The following is a 26,226-nucleotide window of genomic DNA, read 5'->3' on the forward strand; positions in this document are numbered from 1 at the left end:
GAGTCCCGCCAAGTCCGAGCCCAGCGGGAAGGCCAGGATGGCCCACAGGGCCAGGAGGGTCGAGCAAAGGCAAAGTCAAGTGAATTACCTGGAGCGTCTCTCCAAGGGCCAAATTATAGGCAGCTCTGCGGGAGTCTCACCATGAACCAGGCCACACTGAGTCCTCCTGAATCACGCTGGTGACCTTCGGAACCGCCAAGGTGATGCTCCGTAGGAACTTGGCCTGGCCCAGCGAGCAAGCGTGCTGGTGGCCCGGAGAAGATGCCCCCCAGCAGGTGTTTAGTGTTCAAGGAATTAACTCGGAACTGCTGTGGATTCACCTCTTTGCCTTTGGTCTTGACAGACCATTTGCTTCCCTTCTGGTAGGCTGCAGAGCACTTATAGGTCTAGGGCCTTGGTGGGCCAATGTGTGATTCAGAGGTGTGGTATTATACCCCGCATTCTCCCATAACTATCAGCTTTATTGTAATAAAGGTGATGTTTCACTCTCTATCTTTCCAACACTGGGTCTACCTCAATTACATACAAAATTAATTAGGAAGCAGGGATGCCAATTATTAGGGTCCCCGCAAGTCCTGACCTCCCAAAGAAGGAAGGAGTGAAGAAAGGGGGAGGGAGGGAGGGAAGCCCTCTTCTTCCAAGAAAACTATAATATCTTATATTATAGTTTAGTATATTATGTTTAGTATATTCAAAACTATAATCTAATGAGTCAGAGAGGGAAAATGTAATTGTTCCCATATTTAGCACACAAAACAAACTCATGCAAAATAGAATGTGTTGAATCCGAGGAAATAGAAATAAAGATAATTGCGAGGTACAATATTTTTCAGTGCCAAAGGAAAACCAAGGTAAGTAATTACTTAGGAAAAAATGGGGTTAGATCAAGAAGGTCAGAGGTGAGATTAAAATGGTGAAGCGGGAGCTTTAAAAAGTGTTCGTGATTTCTGTGTGTGGGGATGTAGGGGGCGGTGGTAAAAATGGGAAGAAAATGCAATAAAATGCCAAGTCATTTATGCATTCAACAGATAACCATTCAACACCTATTGTGCGTCGGGCATTTCCCTGGGTGAATAAGATAGACACTGTCCCTCTCTCGCTGAGATTCCAGGGAGAAAAATAGACAATATTAAACAAGATCTTTATTTATTATATGATTAGAATTTTGATCGGTGTATGACAGAGGACAACAGAGGGTGTTATGTGTAGCTGGGGTATACAGGGAGAGTATGGTGGGGGGTCCAACCTGGTCGGTGGGGTCGGTTTATTCTCTAGGAATAAACACTGTGTTGCATATCCAGTGTTGAGGTACAAAAAAATTCACATTTTTGGAGTGATTATTATTTTTTAAAGTGTTTATATCCAACAGAATCATTTTCACATTCTCTAAAAAGTTGGTATGCTTGGCAACAAGCAATCCTGGGACAATTGGATATCCACAGGCAAAAGAATACAGAAGCATCAGGTCTTCATACCATTAACAAAAACTTAACTCAAAGGGGATCATAGACCTAAACATAAATTAAAACTGTAACAATCCTAGAATAAATCAGAGGAGTAAATCTTAATGATCTTGGGTCGGGCAAAGCCTTCTTGGAGAGGACAAAAAAGAACAACTGACGAAAGGAAAAATAGATTAATTGCACTTTGTCAAAATTAAAAACTTGTGCCATAAAGGATACTATCCAAAAAAGTGAAAAGAACACCCACAGGACAGGGAAATACAAGTTTTTGCAAAACATATATCTGATAAGGGACTTGTATCCAGAATATATAAAGAATTCTAACAACTCAATAATAAAAAGGCCAAAACCCAATTTAAAAAAAAAAAATGGGCAAAGGGTTTGAGTAAACATTTCTTCAACAAAGATAGACACACAGCCAGTAGGCACATGGAAAGTTGCCCAACATTATTCATCCTTGGGGAAATCCAAATCAAAACCACAGTGAGATCTCACATCATGCCTGCCAGGATGGCTATATATAATAAAAAAAGACGTGATTCAAGTGTTGGTGAAGATGTGGAGAAAATTGCACCCTCTCATACCGCTGGTGGGAATGCAAAATGGTGCAGCCAATTTGGAAAATGGTCTGATAGTTCCTCAAAAGTTTAATAAAGAGTTAGCATGTGATCCTACAATTATTCTCTAGGTATATTCCTCAAACAGATGCAAACATATGTGCACAAAAATTCGTACATGAATGTTCAGAGTACCAATATTCATACTACCCAAAAAGTGAGGAAAAAACAAAGGTCCATCAACAAAATAATGGATAAATAAAATGCAGCCACTCCATATAATGGAGTATAATTTGGAAATAAAAAGAGGAAAGTACTGATTCATGCTAAAATGTTGAAAACATTATGTTGAGTGAAAGAAGCCAGCCACAAAAGACAGCATATTGTTATTCCATTTTAATGAAATACCTCGAATAGGGAAACCTGTAGAGACAAAATGTAATTTAGTGGTGGCCTGAGACGGGTTGGGGGGGAGGGGTGGGCAGGAAATGGGGACTGACACTTGTGGATATCGAGTTCTTTGGGGGTGATAAAATTGTTCCCAAGCTGATGGTGGTGACGGTTGCACAATTCTGTGACTAGACTCAAGCTGTTGAATTATACAATTTAAGTGGATGAGTTACATGGTATATGAATTAAATTTGATAAAGCTGTTATTCTAAAAGTATATTATCTTTAGTATATTCAAAATCTAATCTCTCTTCCTCCCCTCCCTTCCTTTCCTTCATTCCTCCTTCCCTTTCCTTTCTTCCTTTCTTTCTTCTCTCCTTCCTTCCTTCCTTCCATTATCAAATTCATAAGCCTGGGATGGACTATGTTTAATCCATGGAATGAAGTATAATTATATTTATCAGTTGGGCGATAAGAAAAGATAGCAAGTCAAAAATGAATCATTCTTTTAACTTGTGGAACTATAGATGAAGAGAATATCTGAAGTGTAAGCAGGTCTCCTTCATGAGATTTATTTTTTTATTCAACACATATTTATGGAACATTCATTAAACATTTGAGGCACTGAACTAGGTGCTATTTTATGATTTCCAAGCAATACACACACAAGGATATTTTTCACAGCATACACCTGAGACCGAGTTTCACATGTTTTAGAACCAGTCGTCCAAGGTTACCACCGCCCTTCCTTCTAGCAAGTAGTTCACAAGAGCTGACTTTGGTCTATCACAAATTGCTTAAAAAGATTAAATGCACAATCACATTTTGAAATCTTTCGCTATTTACAGAAATGCAAAAAACACTTTTTTCCTTTTTTTTTAGAAAATCCATAAACCAGGCCTACATCTTCAACAATGAGTTTGTTGGAAAACGCTCTTGGGAATCCTAGACTCATGGGAATGGGGTATGGAGAAGCCAAGTTTGCCCCTCTGGGTGCCTGTCTCCATCCCTGGGGCTTGCAGATCTGCTTTGGCTTAGAGAGGGCTGGAAGCTTGACCCTGCTGGGATCAGCAGGCAATGCCAGTCCAATGGCCTCTGGAGAAACTGGCGGATTATGAAATTGCTGTCAGAAGACTCAGGTCTACCAAGGTCTAACCAGAACCTCTCTCTCCATAGAGCAAACCCAAACCTGTAAGTGCTGTCTGAGGTCCCACCCAGATCTTCTGAATCTACATTTCTGGAAGCAGGCCAGATGATGCTTATAATCCCAGGAAGTTTGCAAATGGCCATCAGTGACTGAACTCAGATCCACGTGGATTTCCAAGTTCTATTTAAAAGTAGGAGGAGTTGGGACTCTATAATCAGGGCTCTTGGAGGCTAGAAAGAATTCCCTGGGTCTGTTCTAATTGATGCTTAGGTCTTCAGAACTTAATTGAATTGGGTTCTGGAGATTAGACATTGGGTAGGGAAAGTAGCCATTTATCTCATCTTTAATGTAAGGATCATTCGTTTGGTTTATCTTCGGTATTTGCAGGTCAGTCCAATTATCTTCCTCCTGGAATTAGCAGTGAAGTAGGAAAATACTCCAGGAGAAGAGGTGTCTACATGTATGAGATTTTACTCAAAAGGAACAGAACACACTTAGAGGAAGTTTTCCTGAGGAAAATAATGTAACTTTAAAATAAAAATCAAAGGGGAAAAAAATTCTAGCCAAATAACTAAGCCACTAAAATGTAGGCATTATTTTAGGAAAAAGTTTTTTCTCCATTTAGTGTCTGAATTTTCTTTACTATTTACCAGTATTTATGATTCCAAAAGTACCTTACTCTTGTTCATCTATTTAAGATTATTTATTAGCTACACTCTGTCAGACAAATATCTGAGATTTTATTATGCAACTTGAAGTTGTTAGGGATGAGTGAGGGGAAAATGATAGAACAGAGCTGGAAACACAAAGGGTAAGACTGTGTGCCTGTTTGTACTCTCTTGATTTTCATGATCCCCTTTTAACTGAATCACTTGGGTGTCTCTAAGCCATCCTTCCTTCACAAGGGAGGAAGGTGGGCTCCACTGGATTCATTTTCCGGACAAAGAGCACTTTGAACAATGGATGCCTGTTTCAACACCACTGCCCAATGTTCTGAGAGCACCAGTTTGTTTTCAGCCAAATAACAAAGGCCAGCTTGTCCTCTTTCTAACTGATTGGATGGTTTGCTGGCACTTTTAAAACACATTACCTAAATTCCTAGAAATCTTTTGTGATGACAGATTTGGTATATGTATTTGTTAAGTAGCAATGTTTTGCTCTCATGATTGAAGGCACAGAGATGTTCCCACCCTTCTCCAATCAGCGTGAGCCTTGACGCTCATTTCTCAAGGCAAACACTGTAATGGGGCTTCATCATGCTGGGGAGACCTGTTGGGCTGTCTCTTCCTGGTGGAAAGTCTCTTTTGCAGGTGTGTCCCCATTTAGTGTAAACTCACTGTTAACACTATGATAGGTCTGTGTGACTCTGATCATTTAAACATGCTGTTGCCCTTTGTTTCACAGCAAGGTTTCCTACAGCAACTCTAGATCACTAACCTGAAAACATTTCAACTCAGGCTCAGTGGGTCTTCTTAGGGGTTTTCCAAGAACTTAGGTCCCTGAGGTGGCACTCCGACCAAACCATTTCTGAATCAAATGGCTAATTTGTTAGTGACTGGGATGCGGTTCCATCGTGTTCTCTCCGTTCCCCACCCCACCCCCACCTCCACCATTTCCTTCGGGATTCTGGGTCCCTCGGGATACACTTTGCTGGTGGTATTCCATGAGCCTTGCTCCAGACTACTGGTGCCCAGAACTTTGGCTTACTGTGCCACCATTCCAAGCAGTGAACCAAGATTTCTGCAAACATGTCCACAAATCATCAGCGAGATGTGTACTGATAGGTCAGGTATTGCCGTAGCCTACACTCCATCTGGGGGTCCAAAGCCATGCAGGGCCCACCATGTGCAAGGCTCCATGTTGGGACAGACTGAGCCTCACAGAAGCCTGGGTCTGCTACAGGCTTTTCTGCTCCTCAAGCCAAGGGAGATATTTTTGTGCACTCCAGACTTTGGGAGGGCACTCACAACTTCCACAACCTCGAAGTTCTGTGAGGTCTTCAGTCCTTCATACTTTTAATTGGTGATCCAAGCTAAGATATGCCCTTTCTGGGACTTGGCATAAAATGAAAAACAAACAAACAAACAAACAAAAAAACAAAAAACAAAACAAAACAAAACAAAAAAACACAAGTCCATGAGCTGAGCCAGAAACAGAAGACAGCTATTGCTTTTATGTGGGCTTTGTTTTTCTGGGATAGAAGGATCAGGGCAGGATTGCAGCTCTAGACCCCAAGGATGGCTCCTGGGTGTGGAGTGGACACAGACAAGGGCCTGCTTTGTGCAAGGCAGGGCAGAGACGGGCCCAAGACTCCATGCACTATCCACTCGAAGTCTGCTTGCCCCACCGGTAGGCTCCTACTCAGATAGCTCATCTGAATGACTGCATGAGGACAATGCAGAAGATGACATGGAGTTGAACCAATGAGGAGCTGGATTTTCCTTACCTCCAGAAGAAATAAAACTTGGGGTTTTTGGTGTTTGTTTGTTTGTTTTAAGAAGCAAGGACTTTTATGTATGGAATCATCCAAGAACAGTATATTTACAATTTTGATGGCCTTGATTGCGTTAATGAAGCTATTATTCAAATAGAAAATGAAAACCATCCCACCGTGGAGGCACCCTTGGCTGAACATTTGGGGACAACAATAGCAGCATCTATATGAGCAGTAGGAGGAGAATTGAGACCGGAACCCAGCCATTCAGCCGGACAGACAGAGCCGAGCTGGCCTGGTCCTTCAGCATGCACATCACCCTGGACCAGGAGCCGTTGTTGGGCAGGGGAGTGATGCCCGCCACGTTGCACATGACATTGTAGACATCCACGGATCTGATTGGAGCAGCTCTGAAGTTGGATTTGAAATCTGAAAGGGAAAGACAAGCAAACAAGTAGTCACAGCCATGCCCGGGGCAGAAAGGGGCCGAGTCACAACACAGAGAATTATACTCAGGCTCCAGGCAGCTTTGGGACTGGAAATCAGCTCTGTCAATGGGGCATGGCCATGTCATGGTGAACTTGGAAGGGTATCTGCAAGGGCTATAGCTTACAGAGGAAGCTGTTCTCTAGGGCTCAGGGAGATGAGTTTCTTTGGAAAGACAAGTCAGCAGACTGTCTTTGTGCATAACTGTGGGCCCTTCCTGACAACAGAGCTATCCTGGAGAGGCGGAAGGCATCTCTATGTTTGCTGCTCATTTCTGCCGAGCCCTGGAGAGCAGGTGTGGTCACAGAAGGCTGACTGTCTTGCTGAGCCCCCCAAACCCAATTACACGCTCTGCTTATCTTCCAGAACATCTATCTAACAGCAGTTGGTTGGCCAGGGGGCCCCTGAGCCACTGAGGAACATTCCTTCATTTTCCTGCCACATCGAGGTCTCAGGGCTTCGTGGAATGTGAACCTGTATGGTTTCCTCAGTTCTGGCCACCTCAGAAACAACAGCGATGGTTTCTCAAATATGTTTGGAGAATCAACGGAACATTCCTTGGGAGCCTTTCGCTAGCAGCTCAGACAACTTAGCCGAGGGGAAAATGAGCAAACTGGTATTGGAGTTGGGGACCCAGGTGAGGGCGCCGAGAGCTCCTCGGGTCGAGGGAGGAGAGTGGTGTGCTTGCTTCCACCCAGCGGCTGCCCCAGACTCCCGCGGTGACGCAGGATTCTAGAAGGCAGGGGCAGCCGTTCACAGCCTAGTGAGTGTGGATGGATTGCAGAGAAGAGTCCACCTTCTCCTTCTCCACAGGAGGAAAGACGAGGCTGAAAGCCAAGTCCATGTCTGTTCAGAGAGTGAGTGTAAGAAGTTAGTAGTGTACACAGCAGTTTCTCTTTTGGGTCCCAAACCAGAGCTATATTGAGACTGAATTCTGGAAGGAGGTTTTATCTAACCATGAAGACCTCTGCTAGCGCTTTCAGTCCATGTAAGACTTCGAAAGGAAATGGGTGGTTTGGGGCCTGTAAAGCCAAGTTGTCTCCCTTAGAAGATAATCCTTTATAATTGCTCTGCTCAAATGATCACAAGTACTTTATTTAAAAAGCAAACAAACACCAACAGCAACAGAGTCCAGAAGTGCCAACACCAAATGCTGCTCTTATATTAAGTCTGAAATCACAAGCACAGAAGTTCTATTCAGAAAACATGCCCACAGAGTATGTTCGACCCAGGTCTACTTCCCAAGTGATGGGTTTTGCTCACTTTGGAGAGGTAATGTTGACTCTAGCATAAGAAGTTAGTGGGCTCTGCAACCAGCCCACAGCCGCTTAGTAGCTGGGTAAGCCCAGGAAAGGGCATGGGAAGGGTACCTAAACCACGGTTCCAGGCACAGTGCATCTGCTCGATGAGCGGTAGCTGTTCTTAGTAATAAGTGTGTAGAATAAACACCCCACAAGGGCAAACTATGGACTGGAAATATTTACCCTATAAATTATTCAGAGGATTCACTTTATTTGGGGGCAGGAAGGATAAGGGATAAGGCAGCATCACCTCATGGTAAAAACTGGTCAAAATCTGGAACCTGCATGGAGAGGAGATTTAGGACCGCCCCAGAATCGCAGCCCTTCTCAATATCAAGGTGATTGCAACGAGGTGAGGACAGTGGTGAGACTTTCCCAGAGAAGAATCAGCTGCGGTATGAAAAATCAATGGAAAGCTTGTCCCAGCCATGTGACAGCAACTCGTCTCCCTCCTTGCGACTTGCCATGGACCTGGGCGTGATGACCACACTGCCTCACCACATGGTGGCCATGTCCTTGTCATGTGTGTGGGTGGGGATGGTATGGGGGTGGCAGACAACAGTAAACCCAACAGGTCCCTCCCCAGCCTTCCAAATGCCCGTGTCTTTAACACTCAGTGGGAAAAACTGAGATCAAGCTCTACTGACAATAAAATTATTAGAAAACATTTTACAATGAAAGTACAAAGCGAAATCCTCTGCATGTAAGCAGGAAAGAGAATTGGGGTTCCCCCCCATTCCGTCCGGTTCGTGAATTCCTATGCTGCGGTGCTAGGACTTTGGGCCCAATGAGTAGAGGATCCAGGCTAGAATGAGAGCTTCTAGAAAATTCCTTAACAGCAGAACAATACCAGATCCAGCTGGGGAGGACCCGGCCAAGCTCCACTAACCCAAGGTGGCATGCTGAATCTGGATTGGCAATCCAGGTTATCTCCATGAATTTAAATTTTCTGGATATTGAAACTGTTGCTCCTAAAGAGAGAAGGTTCTGCAGCCGCACGCTATGCCTGGCCACCTTGGGCTGCTCTCCGGGTGAGGCTGGCTAGCTCACAGGCAGCTCACCGACTCACACTCCTGCTGTCTTATCTTGAAATGTGGAGTTCTCTGGGGCGAGATTAGGTGGTTCAAATTAGAAACCGGGATTAACCAGAGAAAGGCTATCTTCCAGAATTATTTCCTTTTCTTTCTGCCGGACCAGACTTACTGACTTCTAAGCTGTACCTGAGCATCTGTAATGATGCCCGGCTTCCTCCCTGAGCGAGAAGCGCGTACAATTAATCAGGAAGGATGTACCTTTATCTCAAAGTGCAGCTAGATAGCTATTAAAGGCCTCACTCTTAAATTTTCTTCAGAGTAAACAGTCAGTGTGTAAAGCTGTTCAATCTTTCATGAGAACTGGAGCCAGAAACGTGATGGTTTGAGGGAGGCTCTCAAGGCGGTATCTGCCTAGAAGCATTTTTGTCATGGGCCCAGTCCATTTCCATCAGGGGTCATCTCTCTGTCTGTAAAAGGCTTCGGCTTTTGGTTTAATAGGAGCCTATGATGGAGGCTTTTGTGGACGGACAAACTTTCCCCTCTGAATTTAACTTTAAGCTCATGTAGCTTTGGATACTTTGTTTTAAAATTTTGGTTTGAGGCTAGATTTGCTCTATGCCTGAGACTGTTGCTTATAAACCCTCCTTCTGCGGACAACTGGTTTGCATTCACAATCTTACTTCTCTCTTCTAAGGAAGGAGAAAGTTATGCTTTTGAATGAAAGCCCTGATGTTACTTGTTCTCCCATTTAAAGGCCGCGGCCGTGGAAAGTCTCCAGCCTAATCCATCCAACAGTTGACCTCAACAATGTCCTTGAGGCTCCCTCCCTCATTCGTTATGTTTTTGAGCTTTGGTGAACTCGTGTTGAATGTGCTATAAGAGGTTAATCCGACCTGGTTGACAGGGAGCTCCCACTAACTCTCACTAGTTCATGGCCGTGTGCCTGGACATCCTCTGAACTCTCTTAGGCCAATGTTGTGAACCCAGTTAGCACTCTGTAAATGTTGGCTGCTACTGGTACTGATACTTGCTTCAGGACTTGGGAACTCATATCACATATGAGAAAGGACCTGGACTAATGTGATCCCTAGGCTCAGGAGGCCAGGGGCTCCCAAGGAGCACACAGAAATGGACAGCCAGTTGTTGTCAGCAGCTATTTTGTGGTAAGTATAGTGACCCAAGGCAGATGGAACGAGAGAGGTCAACATAGATCTTTGTCTTGCTACATCAAGAAGAACAGCAGACCTTCTAGGCATGATTTCTAACCTATACTTGGAAAGGGAAGCACGGACTGTCATGGGCTGATCTATCTAATCTATGTCCAGAAAACAGCATTTGGAATACGGACGTCAGGGTAAGTTACTACATCTAATAAGGACAGTGGACAGTAGTGAGACAGGAGACTAGCTTATGAGCCAGTCAACTGAGGGTTAATGGCTGCTGAATGCCTCTCTCACCTCCGCTTTTTTTTTTTTTTTTTTTTTAAGAACGAAAGGGGTGTTTGGGTCATAGTATGGTCTATGAGTATTTGATAAACTTCTCCACAATGTGAATTCACAGTCCTCTGTCAGTTAAAGCAAATGACCAAACAGACCCTCTCCACCCACCCACCCCCCCCATTCCAGCCTTAGAAATGTATCTGATCAAGGAAGGCAGAGTAAATTTGCTTTCAGCCAAGACGCCCCTAGGTCTTCTGGCTCATTCAAAGTCCATCTCAAGGTCATTTCCTAGCCTGGTCTTGAGCACATCCCAGCTTCTGGTTGGGCCCTAAACCGAATGACCCACCCTCACAGGGCTGGGTGCTCTAGACAGGGAGGACCTGCGGAGGAGTCAGACCCTGTGACGTGATCCCGTCAGCTCAGACTCACAGCTGTCGGCAACCTGGTGTCTGATAAGCTTTCCTGGACATCAGCTAGCTGTGAAATAACATTTTGATGAATTAAGTAAAAAATGAATCACAAACATGTGGAATCCATTTTCTTCACCGCACTCAAGATTTAAAATTTACAAGGAAAAGTATTTGGCCACGTTTGCCAAACCTAAGAAGCATCTGAAAGCCAGCCAGTCAGAGATGTTTCGTGGAGACCAGCTGGATTTACTCAGCTTTGCTCATAAAGAGGGTCCGTAAAGAGATCACTTGAGCCTTTACTAGTGCTGTCAGCCCCTCCTGGAGACCACTTCCTTGGGAATGGAGGACAAAGCGTGTGGTCATGTCTTGCCTACCGGGGCCAAAGGCCAGGAAGATGCCCCTCATGTCCATGAGCTCGTTGTCGTAGCCATGCCAACCGTGCTGCCAGCCTTCCCTCTTGCCGGTGCTGTTCATCCAAAAAGGAAGTGTGTCTCGATTCTGAAACCAAGAGAGGCAGTCACATTACACTGTGTCCCAGCCATCGTGATTGAGTGAGCATTGGGCCCAAACTACCGCCCACCGTGGGCTCTCCTTCTCAGCATTCCCCACTGGGGTCCCCCAACCTCAGATCACGTCCTACTCCATCCAGGTAGCACAGACCTTGGGAGGCAGCCCGTGAAATTGCCAAAGAGCTCTAGCTATAAAGGTATTTTCTTACACTGAGCAGGACGATACCTCGTACTTAGTTTGAAAGCCACTAAATATATCACGTGAGAGACAGAAGGGATGTTCAAGTGTATCTGTGGTATAGAGAAAAGTATATTTGGCCTTTGTCCCAGGTTCCAGGCCCAGAGCTCCTAAAACCCTTGGAATTTCCGGAGTGATGGGGTGGTTTTTGTTATTCATAATGAGCCCCTTTCTCCCTTACCTGAGTGTCTGTTAATGAGATCGCTGACAAGTGGGGGGCCGCGGAGATTCAGGAGGTCACTGGAGGGACCAACCATGAGATGGGGAATGTCCTCTGACCTCTAAGACTGCGTTCGGTCTTGTGGCCAAGGACGGACTCACCCGTGCCTATGCAGTGGCACCCGTGTAAAAACCCGTGTAAAAACCCTGGAGCAACATGGTTCAGGGAGCTTCTGGATAGATGAACAAACTGACGTGCTCGGAGGGTGGTGACCCCAGAGGCAGCCTGGGGGCTCTGTGCCCCTCACCCGCCGTCCTTTGCTCTATGCCTCTCTGAGTCGTAGCCTCTGTAAGAAAACTAGTCATAAATAGAGCACATTTCTGAGCTCTGTGATCCATTCTGGTCATTTATCGAACCTGGAAAGGGTTGTGAGAATCTTCCAATCTGTAGCCAAGCCAGACACCAGTGTGTAGCCTGGGGACGCAGGACCGGGGGCTGGTGGCGGAAGTGGGGACAGTCAGGTGGGACGGAGCCCCCTAACGCGAAGGGCTGCTGCAGCTCCGGGGTTGGGACTGAACCGCAGGACACCGACCGCTGTAGGAGAGTTGTTGGAAAACACAGCGTTGAACTGAATCACCTTGTTCTTCTAGCAAAGCCATCAAAGCCCGAGCCCTTTCCACCGCCGCATCCCACCCCCATCTTTCCCCTTCTCAAGCCCCGCCCTCAGGAGCCGCTGGGGGTAGTTAGTTTCCTCCTCTCCATTCAGTCAAACGTGCGAAGAGGGCATGGCCGTTCCTCTTACCCAGGCTGTTCACACCTTCGTTTCCTCCAACGGCCTCCATTTGGGGTGGGGTCTGGAACCATCACTTCCCTGTCACCCTCTTTCCTTCAGGACTCAACTTCCTTAGACGGCAGATGCTGGCTTGTGCGACAGCTGTGGGTCCTGAGGGGGCCGCTGCCAGCTGGACACGTCCCTTGCCCTTCCCCGTGGACTACATTCATGCCTGACGGTCCAGGCACCTCTGCTGAGCGGGGTCTGAGATCACAAACACTTCAGATGCAGGAAGTAGAACTGACTGGTTGTGGCCAACGCAGGGAAGCACCAGTCCCAGGAATTTACAGCTCATAAGACGTGTCATAGTACCAGCGATTTAGTCCGCCGAGAGTCTGTGCTGACAGTGGATGACCTTCCCACTGCATAGTTGAAGGAACTAAGGCCCAGAGAGGTTAAGGGACCCTCTTAAAAGCCTCACAGCTGTGGAGAGGAAGGACTGGAGTTGGAACCCAGGTGGGCTGTCTCTCGGTCTTCGTGCACCATCCACAGCCCCACAGCCAAAGGTCACTACCTGTGGCCTTGCCTCTTTACTCACCAAGGAGTGTGGCCAGTTCTCAAGTGTATAGAAAAAAAGGTTTTAAAATTGGATTCCACTTTGTCGCTTTCTGGTTCTGCAAGCTGGCTCAGATCCTGGGCAAGATACTTCTCGGAGCTTCAATTTCCCCGCTGGGTGTGGTCATACCTGCCTCCCAGAGTTTCTGGAGGAGGACAGGACTGTGCGCCATGTGCCCGCCACAGAGTAGATGCTCAGTAAATGGCTGTGGGATGGTCACCAGATGCCGCTGGCTGTGGGGTGAGGTACGCTGGTCCCGCACAGGGGCGCAGTGATGGTTGTGAGGCCTGAAGTCCCCTTTGCTTAGTTAGCTGTCATACTGCATTGCACACCCATCCCGTCTCACCCCATAAATCGCTCCCTTGCTTTCCAAATCACACTATTTCACTGACTCTCCGTTTCCTGAATTTCCATCATCCCCCGTCTCTCCTTCTCCAGCTGTACCTTGTATTTTTCCATGGGAACGTTTTCATTAACTTACTGCATTTCTAACCTGTTATACCATTTTTGTTCTTTGTCTATGGTGATGATCACAACACATCCCAATTTAGCTTTGTCGGCTAATTGGAGGTGTTGCTTCCCCTGTCGGGCTCCTGGGCACTGATTCCCGCAGCACCAGATAGAACATTCTCTTACTAACGACCTCACCAACTGTGACCCCCACAGGACATATGTGCCCCGTGACAAAGGGACAGATGAAAGGGAGACGAAGATGGATTATACCTGATTTACGAATTCCAGTCCGAATTCCACGAATACAAACATACAGCCTTGAGAGCCTCAGCCTGAAGGTAACTGGGGCTTTGTCCGATCGTAGGTGAATGCGTTCCTTTTTATTAAAGGGACAAGTTGCTCCAGTCAAACAACTGCTCTTACTGATTTTAAAAGTAATAAGGATCTGGCAGCTTATGGGAGAAGCTAAGTGTATCCCGGAAGTGACTGAATGTGTGACGTTACGTGCGCAGCCTTAACTTCAAAATGGCATGAGGACGATTTTCTCCCTTTCCTTTCCTGGTGGCTTCCCCTCTTTTTGTTGTGTAACCCCGCATTGTCACCCTAGATGCCTACAGATGAGGTCCTGCTGATGACCGTGTGTCCCAGGTCGCTCAGCCTCCGGAGTGGAAATCCCCAGGCTGTACATCCTCCAGCTGCGGGCCGAGGAGACCCAACCCCAGCCCGACTCTCGCAGGCCCAGGGACTAGCCACAGAGAACCACCTAGTGATGTCCGGGGAAGTGCCCAGACCCTCCAGATTTGGTCAAAGCTGAGACAGGGGTAGAGGAGTGGTGGTGTGTGTGTGTCCATGGGGAAGGGGGAGGGCAGTGCTCCTAAGTTGGGGCCCCTAAGAAAACTGGGCTCACGGTGGGGTTGGCAGCCAGTTCCCAGGAAACACCGGGTCCTCCTGCAGCGTGTCACAGAAGGCCCAAATAAGGGCCCCACCTGGAAGGGGTTTCCCCCTCATGAATAGGTGAAGGGGGGAATCTAGAAGGAACAGGGGGAATCTAGAATCGTTGGGGAGAGGAGCCCCAACAGGGGTGGGAGATGTCCTTATCTTCCCATGGGAGAAGGCAGGGATCTAAGGGCCTGTCCACTTTGTTCGGCAGCTCAGCAGACATGCCCTGAGCTCTGAATCTGTTGGGCTCTCTGCGAGGCTTTTGGCTGAGAGGCACGGAGGAGGAAGGCATTGCTTCCCCTGAAAGAGCTTCTCTTTAGTGAGGAAAGACGAGGGGTTGCGGCCTCTGTGTATTGATTCCTGAGCTGGCCGGGACAGGCAGTGAGGTACCATGAGGCCCTGGGGAGGCCTGTGGTGGGAATCACCGTCCACGGCAAGGGCGAGCTTGCGTAGTGGGGGGACCCACTGTGAGAGGCCACCCAGGTGGCTCCAACAGAGTGTGGGCAGGTCCCGAGGCGTCCCCAGCAACGGACCTTTGGGAGCTCGGGCTGTGGGGAAGGCCGGGCCAGGCAGGGACAGCTGGTTTCTCCTCGTACGGGAGAAGCATGAGAAGGAAGCAGCCATGACAGAGAAGCTTTGGCCGCCATGAGGAGGAGAGAGGACCTGGCGCTCTCCACTCTCAGTGCCTGCCTGAGGTCGTGCCAGTCAACAGGGCGACCAACCACCGCGCTCTGCCTGGGACTGAGGGGCTGTCGGGACACAAGACTTCAGGACAGTTCCAGGGAAACCCAGGACATGCTGGCTATTCTCCAGTGAACGCTATCTTGGAAATTTAAATAAAATCTTCATCAAGTGTAATTGGTTCAGCACGTTCCAGAGCTTTCCGGGACCCTTCCTCTATACACAGGTAGGGAGCCGTGCTGGGGCCTTCCTTTGATGAGCTACTGAACTAATTACTCATTTCTAACGGGAAAGAACCAGAAAGAGCTCCACAAGCGGAAACGCTGTGAGAAAGGGTTATTCTGTTTATACACTTGTGTTCCTCGATCTCGGTGCCTGCTTCCCAAATCCAAGCAAGCTGAGGGTAGGCATTTCCACATGAGCCAGGCCCATCTTTATGAGATACAAGTTACAGTCTCCAGCCTAGATCTTTGTCTCAATCACCCTTAGAATTAAAAAAGAAAAAAAAAAAGTCACGTTCACTGTTTACTGCCAAATCAGCAAACCAGTTAATGAAGTTTGTTCAACGCTGCCTGGAGGCATCTCTGAATTCGCCATTTTATGGCAGATTCAGTCCTTCATGGTGCTGAGCTGAGAGGTACGGGCAGCACGGTCAGATACGGGGGTAGGGTTGGGAGTGAGGGTAAAGGCAGAAGGAGGGATAGAAGGACACGAAGAAGCAAGAGCGGCTTGAACAATCCGTGTCATTGGTTCCTGTCTGCACGTTGCCGAAGTCTTTGCTTTAGCAAAATTTCATTTTTTTTTTTCATTATTGCATTCTGGGGCTCTATTAGCATGTATAGCTCTTACCTCTTCCTTCCGATTTCGCCTCAGTGTAGATCAGAAAATGGTTGCTAAGCTGCAGACAAAAATACTCCTGAGGAGACGGGAGGGCTGCTGGCTGCCAGGACAACATCTGGGCTCCAGCTCTTGCTCTGCACCCCAAAATGACTCTGTGTGGGGAGGCTGAGGATGCGGAAATCCATCCTGCGTGGATGTCCTCCCTGGCGGGGGGAGCCGTGGAGGGCTTTGTCTGGTGCCTCCTGCTCCGTTTGACTTCCGGTCCAGTCTTCCCCACTGGGAGCACGCCTGCCTTGAAACCTGGAGTGCTCACTGTCTACACTGCTGGATCCCAAGCCTGGCCATGCAGACACTGCCCTGAGCTTATCCTGGGTCTGATTTTGGGTATTTGCATTCAGTAGGTCAGGAGGAGGCAGGGAATCTCTCGTTTAATCATCTCTCCCCAGCTGATCAGGATGCAGAGTCAGGTCTGGAAACCCCTGGAAACCATTCACCAGGCACCCATGCTGTGCTATGTCAAATTATCTGTCCTTTTCTAAGGACACTTCTTATTTATACTGGATATAAATCATCACCCCTCTTTCCAAGCATTAACTGTACAAATCTTCCCGGGAAAGTGGGGTCGGGCGCCAAAGTCTGTCCCCTCCCTCTCTTGATGAGGCCTCTCCCCCAATCTCCAGGGCTCTGGGGAACCCAGGGGAAATCTGGTCAGATTAAAATAAATAAAACGGGAACACCTATCTAAAATGAAATCTACTTTATCCTCCTGGGACACGGTTAGAAGAGAAACCTCCCAGGTCCTGGAAAACACAAAATAAGCTTCTGACATCACCTCAGACTGAAAGAGGCGCCCGATACCATCAAGTCACGGGTGGCTTCAGTTCAGACTCGGTGGCAGTGACGACAGTTTGGCTGGCTCTGGTGGTGTCGCTGGGAGGGTTAAGTTTGAGCAACGGTTTCTACCACAGACCCGTTCGTTTCTTGGATTTCCCCTGTTGCTCCCTCGAGACGCTTTCTGTTCCCGTGGGTCCTTGGACCCCCCATGGGAACGGTGGTGGGGAACACTCCGGGCTAAGAGATGTCTCTCTAACAGTGCCTCTGTGTCTTAGGAGCCTGCCTTTCTAACACAGCACCTAACTGCTCGGGCCTCGGCCGTGGTCTGACCCTGGAAAGCCCGGCGGCCACACACAGCCCAACCCTCTGAACAGAAAATGCCCGAGAGCAAAAGCAGCTTCAGTGAAGGGCTAGAGATGCATGGATTGGGCTCCCTTTTATTTTTCCCCCTTTTCCCCCCGGGATTGTGTTTACTGAAGTGTGCCAAGGGTGAGGAGGGGGGCGGTGCATGTGCTCCCAGAGGACCCTAATCACCCCCAGAAAGTCAGGAGTTCCCAGCACCCGACATTCGACTTCCTGAAGCTCAATTAGTTGGGCCCGGACAGCACCACTCTGGCTGCCACTAACACTCAGAAGCCGCATTTTCCAGATTGTCTTGATTTCCCCAAATATTTTGGGTCCACGCCTAACTGCCACTCAACCCCAGGCCTTAGAATTGAGCCTGGCATTTCATATCCTTTGCCAGTTTTCAAAATAAGTCTTGCCTCTGGAGACATATATTGGCCTCCCTGAGAAGCTTGGGTCTGGCTTAGCTGCACTTTTCTCAGACTGAAGTCCGGAAGATCAACATCGAGCACCATGTTTCACAATCCTTCACCAGGCTGGGGCACCATCCTGGCTTTCTGAGCACTGTGGCGTGAGGGGGACGCCGTCTAGGAGAGGCTACGGGACTTAGCCCCTGCAGCAGTGGGAGGTGGGGGGGCGGAGGTACGGGCGAGAGCCGGTGTGTCCCACACCTGGGCTCCAGCTGTATTTCTAGCTCTCGGAAGCTAGAAGACATGCCATCGCTAGTTTGAATACCTTCCCCCTGTTGAAATCTCTTCTCGGGCTACTGATAATGAGCCCAAAGCAAAGGCCTTCCTGGCCCAGCGGACCTCTCTGTTTATTTGGTTACTGATTTACAGGTACAAAGCGAACGGCCTGGGAAGAGTAACCCGGAATCAACCGCCTTAATATGTATTGATTCATTTAGTCATTCACATTCCACAAACATGCACTGAGCCTCTGCCACGTGCCAGGTTCCATGGAGGAAAACGAAGGCAGAGACACCACGGGGGCTGCCTGCAAGGGGTTTCCAGCCCAGGAAGGAGGGGTTCAAGGGCAGATGGACAAACGCAGCCCGCAGGGGAGTGATTCCGGCTTTCGTGGGACAGAGGAAATTAAGGGAGAACTGGGTGTTTCCTGGGAGAGCTGGTGTTTGAGCTGGGCTAAAGGACGGGTGGGAGTCGAGGAGGAAAGGGCACACCGGGGTTCTGACTGATATTACCAGAGCCCGCTGAGTACAGGCTGATTTTTTTTTTTTAGGTACAGGTGTCCCCCACTTTTTGAAAGTTCGAGTGACACCACTTTGCTTTTACAAAAGAGCTACTACGTTGGTAGCTAACCGAAAGAAATTCGAGGAGGGTTTTCACTTTTACGAACAAACGTGAAAAGCAAAAATGGTGTTCAGCATTGGGTTTTCATAGGGACCTCGTGCAGCCAAGCAGGGGCGGGGGTGGGGGGGTAGGGGGATGGGGGGGTGGGAGGGGGAGCACCGACTAGCTCCTTCCCTGGAAACCACATTCAGCAGGAAGCCACCAGAGCCTCGAACTGTGTGAGCATCTGTGCTTTATCTCGATTTATTTTGTGTGTCCACAGCAAGACAGGGATCTAAGGTATCAAAAAGCCTAAGAGGTGATTTTCTGGGTCTGGGAACGCTCAAAAAATTCTTCCATATGAAGTAATGGTAACTGTCTTGGCTTTGCACCGTGTCTGCCTACAAAGGGTTTCAGAGGGACACTCTGCTTCCGGACAGAGGGGGCGCATGGTGGGGACACTGCCTATAGATGGAGGATGAAGTGGGGGATGGAAGAATGCACTTGAGTCTGGCCGAAACCACCCCTAGCATTTGCCCCCTTTGCATTTCCCTGTGTTGTCCTTGACCATCCCGTATGCTGAGGACACGTGGGGCCCGCCTCCCGAGGGCCCTTGGACCACCACGTGGAGATGAAACCATGTCCAGTCCCACTGCAGATGCCCCTGGAGGAGGGGGTAGGGCAGGGGTGAGGGAAACCTTGGGAGAGGACAGGGGAGTGGGGTGGCTGGTGAAGGGTGTGGCCTTTGACCCCTGGCCAAGAGGTCCCACAGTGACCAGGTCTCAGGGAGACAGGGAGGGTGGGGGCAGCCGTTTTGAAGAAAGGAGCCTGGCAGGTGTGCCAGGCCGGGGCTTGACCTAGGTGGGTGGCCTGCATGTTCCCATCATTCATGTGTGGTCCGTCCTCTGGGAACATGGACGCCTCAGATCGCCGCCCTTGCAGGGGGAGTGCCAGGACCGGGGCTGGCAGTGGGTGGCAAGCCAGTCCATACTCTAAAGAGTGCGGGAGCGGAAGCAAGCCGCGGGGAGCCGCTGGCTGGAGCCGGCTTTCCTGCGGCAACAACAGCGGCCGCACGGGGAACTGTGCAATGCCAGGTGACCAGCTCAACCTGCTTCCTTGTCTTTATCTTTTTCAGCGACAGCTCTCTTAGGGGCCGTTTTAAAAAAATGAACTCAATTAAGTGTTCCCGGTAGAGCAGCAAGGCTTAGAGTCTGCAAAATGTAAAGCGGGAGCAAAAAGTTGGTGTTTAGGTGGGAACCGCATCGTTGCCAAGGAAGCCGAGTCTTGCCTGTTGCTGAATGGTGGCCATAGGGGGAAAGGAAAGAGAGATGGGATTCCTTTGTTGGCCCCAACCAGCACCAATTTGTCCTGACTCGACTGTGTTTCTAATCACGTCTAACGCAGAAAGCAAGCCTCGGCTGTCCAAGCCCAGACCTGGAGAGATTGCTTTCAGCCCCCAAATACGGTCCAGCACAGACACAACCTCACATGTGCTGTGTGCTGCTGTGCAGGTCGTGGAGCAAAACACAGCCTTCTTCTACCGCTGGGGAGAGACTCTGCAAATAGCCATGGGGGAGACGGAGAGCCCAGCACTAAGCGGGAGCAAAGATGGTGAACGGAGTTCTCGATTCTCTGCACCATGTAAATATAATGACCAACAGAAAGATGTAAAAGAAAAAAGACCGAGGCAACAAGAAAGAAATGGATGCTTGTCTCTAGGATTTTTCAGAAGACAAAGAGATAAAACTCCATGTTCTGTCAAGGTATAATCTGAAATTGTAATTTTTACTTGTGAGTCTTGAAAGAAAAAGTCTATGAATTCAAGGATAGGAGTCAAAGGATAAAGGTATTCATTCAGTCTAAGGTACAAAAAGGAGTGACTGAAAGGCAGCTAATCTCTCTCGGGACTCAGGGACAACCAGGATTTTTCAGAGAAACATTTGTGTTTTTATGTGACAGACACTCTAAGTTACATTAATATAATTGATTGTGCTTCCCTCTTTGAATTGGCTGCTAGGAAGCTCAGAACCATATTTGTGTTCCATGTTATGTTGTGGTGTGCTACTTCCAGGACTAACAATATCCTCCATGCAGAGTCACTGAGAGGAACAGAAACAGTAAGGGGGGAGGGGACTTTATTCAAAATAGCTGTTATTGTTGTCATTGACCAAAATTTTAAGAAGAAATGTTTCCCGATGGGTTTATTTCCTGCAGAAGGGAAAATGACTTTATGTTCATGTCACTGAGGGGGAGGAGTCATTGTAAAGTTTCTAATGAACCAGGCATGATCAATAAAGATAATAACCATCATTAGTAATTAAAGCGGGAAGAGAAAACATTGCTAGTCCCGATATTTGATGGGTCAACACTAAACCTTTCAGAATCTTATTTTTTCACATCTTATTGGTCTTCCTTCTGGTTTCTTTCTTTAAAACCAAAAACACTTTCTGCTTCAAATATTTAAAAAAATCACCCCAAATTTCCTTTTTGAAATAATTATAAATATTTTAAAAGCTTTTCAAGTAATCGTCAGCTGTTAAAGATTCTTCCTTTCTGTTCTGGTGGCTTCTCCCCCGCTTCTGAAGGCATACAGTTAGCTGGGTAGCCCCGGACGTAGTTCTGATTCACACAAACATAAGTATGTATATTGTGTAATTACAAAAGTAATATAAGGTAACATAGTATATAATACGGTATGGGCCGGCTCTCAGAAGACACACTGGTCAGCAGGCTTCCTGCAAAAGAGCAGGTACATGGACCCTCAGTGCAGAGGGGAGGGGCACTGGGAAGTCAGGGAGGCAGCAAGGAGGCCCCATCAGCTCTGCCACTGGGCTCTGTGAGTGGGCTGCCGCCAGCACGTTTGTCCTCATTCTCCTCTCACTCCTCTTCTTTGTATCTAGGTTTCAGGGACCTTGTGTGCCTCATTCCGCAGCCTCTATATCACATTTGTCTTGTGACTGTGGCTGCGGGTTGGTCCACATTGCAGCACAGTGCGAGAACTTAGGACCCAAGTGGAATTGAGGCAGGAATTTTCTAGCCACACTGCTAGAAACTGTTAGAAACTGCTGTTTCTGGATGAGACCTAAGAGGAGGCTTGCTACTGGTGTCTGGAAAGAAGTGGATTAACGAATGGTGCAGTTAGAGAAGCTTAATCATCAGGGCTTCTCACTCTCCATGCATTTCTTCTGAGTCCCTACACCTAATTTCATACTCATAATTACATATTCTTTTCAAATTTTATAACTGTCAGAGTTCCATGAAACCGGTATCGGCCTCTGATTCTGGGGTTATATTTTTTGCTCCCCAATAAAACTAAGAGACATACAAGAAGAAACCATACCCTTTCTTTTCTGTTTGGGATGACCTGAAGGGATGTGATGGTTGGGGCTGCAGCAGCCATCTTGCGACCCTGAAGAGAAAGCCAAAAGAATGGCAGAAGAGCTGACTCGGGGTGTTGATATGACTGATATGATTGAGCTGCCGGATGAACGTCGACTTCTAGTTATATAAGGTAATAAGACTTCATTATTTAAGGCACATGTATTCAAGTAGTATACGAATGATAACAAGGAGCATCTTGCTGATACCTCCAGATCCCCCGCCACTGTGTTTTAGTCACTCCCTGGAAAAACATGCATCTCCTTACTGGATATGCTACTGCTAAGACTCTTACCTTCCAGAAAGCACTCAAAGCTAGAGCAGCTTTCCTGGTGCTCATCCTACCCTACTGGAGGCTCTGGGGCCTCTCCTACTGGAATGGAGATGGCATCTCATTCGTTGTGCCATCTCAGTAGTTGTGCCATGTCTTTGGCACAACTTCCCATCTAAGAAGTCTTCCCATCTAAGACGGCTTTCCCATAAATTACTCCAAATCACCTCAATCGTCTTCCCATCTAAGACGGCTTTCCCATAAATTACTCCAAATCACCTCAATCGTCCCTTCCTACCATGAACCAGCTTCTCAGTGCACTTGATTTCAGCTAAGTATGAGAAAGGAAACAGGAGAGGCACATAATCATGCTAAGAAATGAGTGCCAGGTACCCAGACTGACCCTCATTATCTCTTTGCTTTGAACAAGTCAAAGCCTTTCCACCAGAATTTCCTAAACTGAGAAACTTTCAGAATGCAAGCACTGTTGAGTGACTTGGGAAAGCTGGCTTTCTGGAATAGAGCCGTGCATGCACCTAGCCAGGTGATGTAATCAACTGCCTGTGTGTTCGTGCAAAGCTGTGAGCAAACCACTGTGCATGAAAATCCTGGGAGCCTAGAATAATCTCACCCCGGGAAAACATCAAATGGTGTGCTAGAATGAAGAAAGAAGCGTGAGGAGGCAGAGGGACCTTCTTGGAAATTTGCGCTCACATGGTGTGGAAGCCGAAGCCTGCTGACTCGGTGGCCCCACTGGGCCTCAGGACCGTGCAGACTGACAGCTCTGACCGGGTCTGTTCTGTTTCCTTGGTGACCAGATGCTCCTCTTTGAGAGCACACAGGAATGACTCAGTCCTCCTCAGTGACCCGATTTCGCATCAAGGAACACTCATTTTTCCACGCCTAGGTCCCTAGACTTCCATCCCTTTGCCTGATCTGTGTTTCTGCTGATCCTCTCTCTGGCAGATAAATGCTAATCCTAGGCCTTAGATCTCATTGGCGTCCACCAACGACCCCCAGGTGCCAATACCTGCCATTCTCTTTCACCCTGCAGGCTGGTCAGTTTGAGAGCTGTCTCCAGACTCTTGGCTAGGATAAGCCACGCCCTCTCCGGGTACTGATTCTAGATCGGCCTTGACCCCAGTTCCCCTAAAGGCTGGGGCGGGGCACACCAGCCCGCAATCAGAGGTTGATCTGAGAGCCCGGTGAGCTCGCTCTCAAGGCAGGCAGGCTAGAGCTGCTGAAGTCGAGTCTGTGCGAGGCAATGAGGTTTGGAGCCCAAACGCAAGGTAATCTCCTCTGCAAAATCCAGGGTCTAACTGGGGAACCTGGATCTCTGCACTTGTGTTTGCCAAACATCTCTCTTAAAGGTGAAAGCAAAGCTGAGCTTCTCCTGGATTTCCACTGCCCTGAAGCAACTCTTTGGTTCATGGTAATTGTTGCACTTTAAACTGAATCGGTTACATTGTAAGCCTGGGTAATTGAGTTAAGGGCAGTTTGTTAAAATATAGTGAGTCTGGAGCCTCGAAGTCTGAACAGTGGCTCTGGGTGCACGTCTGCCGATGTGTGTCTACAAAGTCACTGGACCAAGGCGACTTGGGCCTCTAAAGATGGGAGTAAGGCCACAAGGGGCACTTAAGTGAAAACAAAATCTTTAACGTACAAAAGCCGAGTAATTATTTACCTTTGGGTGTTTGACAGAATTTGTATAATGAACATATTGTGGTGATTTTATAATTACCTCAGTTATGAACCATCCTTCGTCAGCCACTAAGGTCAGAGGAGAGACAAATTTCCCTTTCTTGTAGTAGAACCTGCTTGGAATGGCTTCTTTCTCGTAGACAGTCATGTGTTCCACTGTTCGCAGTTTGTCATATATCTGCAGAGGGAACAAGAGTCACCAGTTCGGCATTCTCTTTCTTAACCATATGTGAATATTTATAGCACGTGGAGGAGAGGGAGAACTTTACAGACCAAAGAAATGACCAAAACACCTGATAGATTTGACTACATAAGAAGGAGGAACTTCTGTATGTCTCAGAAAACAAGGTGGTTTCATCTCTTAAGGCTCAAGATCCACACGCCCCGTGACCTAACAAGTTAGCCATGAGGGACCTAGCGAGAACCCTTCGCACTCGTGCAGCAGGAGACACACAGAGGGACACAGACTGCAGATGGGAACAGCCCAAATGCCCAGCAACCGTGGAAGGTAGAAATGACTCGTGAGGTTCTCTGGGGGAATACTATATGGCAATGAACAGGGACGGATTACAATTCCACAGGGCACCTGACATCATCTCAGGGATCTCAGTTTGAGAAGACAGAATGAAGCAAGTTACAGAAGAATACAGACAGGATTATTATTATTATTATTATTACTTGAGGTTTGAATAACTATAAAACTAAAGAACATATGCAGTCAAACTATAAGGAGAATTATGGAAATGATAACTTCATACTTTTCAATATTTTATAATTATTTGTCTACTCAACAGTTAATAAACAAATTACAAATGCTGTCTATGTCAAAAACTCTACAATAAAATTAAAAGGCAAGTGAGGGGGGTGCCTGGGTGGCTCAGTGGGTTAAGCCTCTGTCTTCAGCTCAGGTCATGATCGCAGGGTCCTGGGATCCAGTCCCCCCGCATTGGGCTCTCTGCTCAGCAGGGAGCCTGCTTCCCCCTCTCTCTCTGCCGCCTCTCTGCCTACTTGTGATCTCTCTCTGTGTGTCAAATAAGTAAATAAAATATTTTTTTTAAAAAAAGGCAAATGAGGAATTGGTCTGCTTAATGTTAAATGTAACTAAGATCAAAGAAAGGGGATTTGTCCTTTGACTTGACCTAGAGCACTTGAATCTTAAAAGTGTTAGTAATCTGTCTGCCCTTCATTACACTGCTAATTTCATGATGAGGGTGTAAACTCTGCACATATTTCCAATATCTACCAGCCGCTTAAATATTTATCACTGGCATTGAAATCAACGGACTGATGTTGACTCATTGGCCCTTAGTCCAAGGAGGCCCATCTTTCTGGGTGGAGCCGAATATAAAATTGAGTTTTTCAGCTCACATTTGGAGAATAATTAGCCTTGAGGCTTAAAGCAGAGTGTTTCTGATGACCCCACAGTGATGATCTCCTACTTGAGAAAATCCATAGTTCTTAAGGGAAGTAGGACGCATCTGCAGCCAGATTTTGGATTCATGAAAAATCCGAGGACACACACCAGGTCGCACAAACTGTTGTGCCCGTCACATGATGAACTGTCACCCAAACACAGCCCCCACTCTGGAATAATCCACCAACTGCTTCGGGCGGCTCGCAGCCTCCTGGCTAGAACGTCATGTTGGAAGAAGCTCTTCCCAGCTCATAAGCTGCCGGTGCTCAGGCATTCTGGAGGCAGCCCGTCCCCCGAGTGCCAAGCTGGAGACGGAGATCATCTTCCTCGCCAAGGAAATGACTTCTTTGCAAGAAGCCATTTTCTGGGGGGCCTGCCAATGTGTAGAGCATTCTTTCCGGCTTCATACTGGGGGATTTCATGAGCTGCTGTACAAATGGTCAGCACCTCCGCCTCCTGACCATGGAACTTGAGAAAAAGGGGAGACCACCTAGGAAATGGGACAAGGCTGGGGAGGAGGGGCACTGTTGGCAACTGTGTTGCTCCATCCCCAAATGGATAGATCTCAGACTTTGATATGGGAGTGGGCAGGAGGAGGCTGAAAGGACCAGGGGAGAGATGCTGGCCTCCTGCTGGCTGTGCGCATCCATACCAGTGAGCTTCTGCTGTCAGCCACAGCCATGCCGTGAGGATGGGTGGAGGCATCAGGCTCGTAGGCCAGTTCCTGGCACCCTGGGGTTGGCACTGCCAAGGGCAGCAGTCTGAGCCTCCCCCAAGGAAGTGACCCGCCTCCTGGTCCGGAGCATGAAGTGTTCTCTGGGAGTGGGCGGAAGTCCCAGAGCTTGCCCTAGAACGTGACATGGCAACATGGGGTGAAGCAGGGGGCCAAGATGCTGCTTGTCCCTTATTTTCTCATCATGATTTGCCAAGTACTGCGGATAATCATGGTTCGGAGAGAAAGGTAAGAAACGTCTCACCATCTCAGAGTGCTGAGCAGGGCAGTGTGTATGGGGAGCACCCCCTTGGAAATGCCCCCCTGCAATGGTGATCACTAATAAGTGGCACATATGTCGTCCTTGAGGTGGGCCCAGCAGGGTTCTGTGGGTTTCTAGCAGCCCAGGAGGG

At 47.9% G+C, this 26,226-nt stretch overlaps 1 protein-coding gene across 3 annotated transcripts in view; it reads right to left on the minus strand.

The window, feature by feature from the left end:
* Window positions 1–5,694: 5,694 nt before the first annotated feature.
* Window positions 5,695–26,226, minus strand: part of ENPP6 (ectonucleotide pyrophosphatase/phosphodiesterase 6) — a 107,300-nt gene continuing 86,768 nt past the window's right edge. For all 3 annotated transcript variants that reach the window (XM_080796000.1, XM_080796001.1, XM_080796002.1), the window contains 3 exons: window positions 23,728–23,865; window positions 11,036–11,159; window positions 5,695–6,420 (listed from right to left, as the gene is read on the minus strand). In XM_080796000.1, the coding sequence (XP_080652126.1) occupies window positions 6,215–6,420; window positions 11,036–11,159; window positions 23,728–23,865 (468 nt within the window). In that variant the 3' untranslated portion in view covers window positions 5,695–6,214. The remainder of the gene's footprint in view (window positions 6,421–11,035; window positions 11,160–23,727; window positions 23,866–26,226) is intronic.

Source organism: Martes martes (genome assembly GCF_963455335.1).
Source record: "Martes martes genome assembly, chromosome: 2".
NCBI classification, from domain to species: Eukaryota; Metazoa; Chordata; class Mammalia; order Carnivora; family Mustelidae; genus Martes; species Martes martes.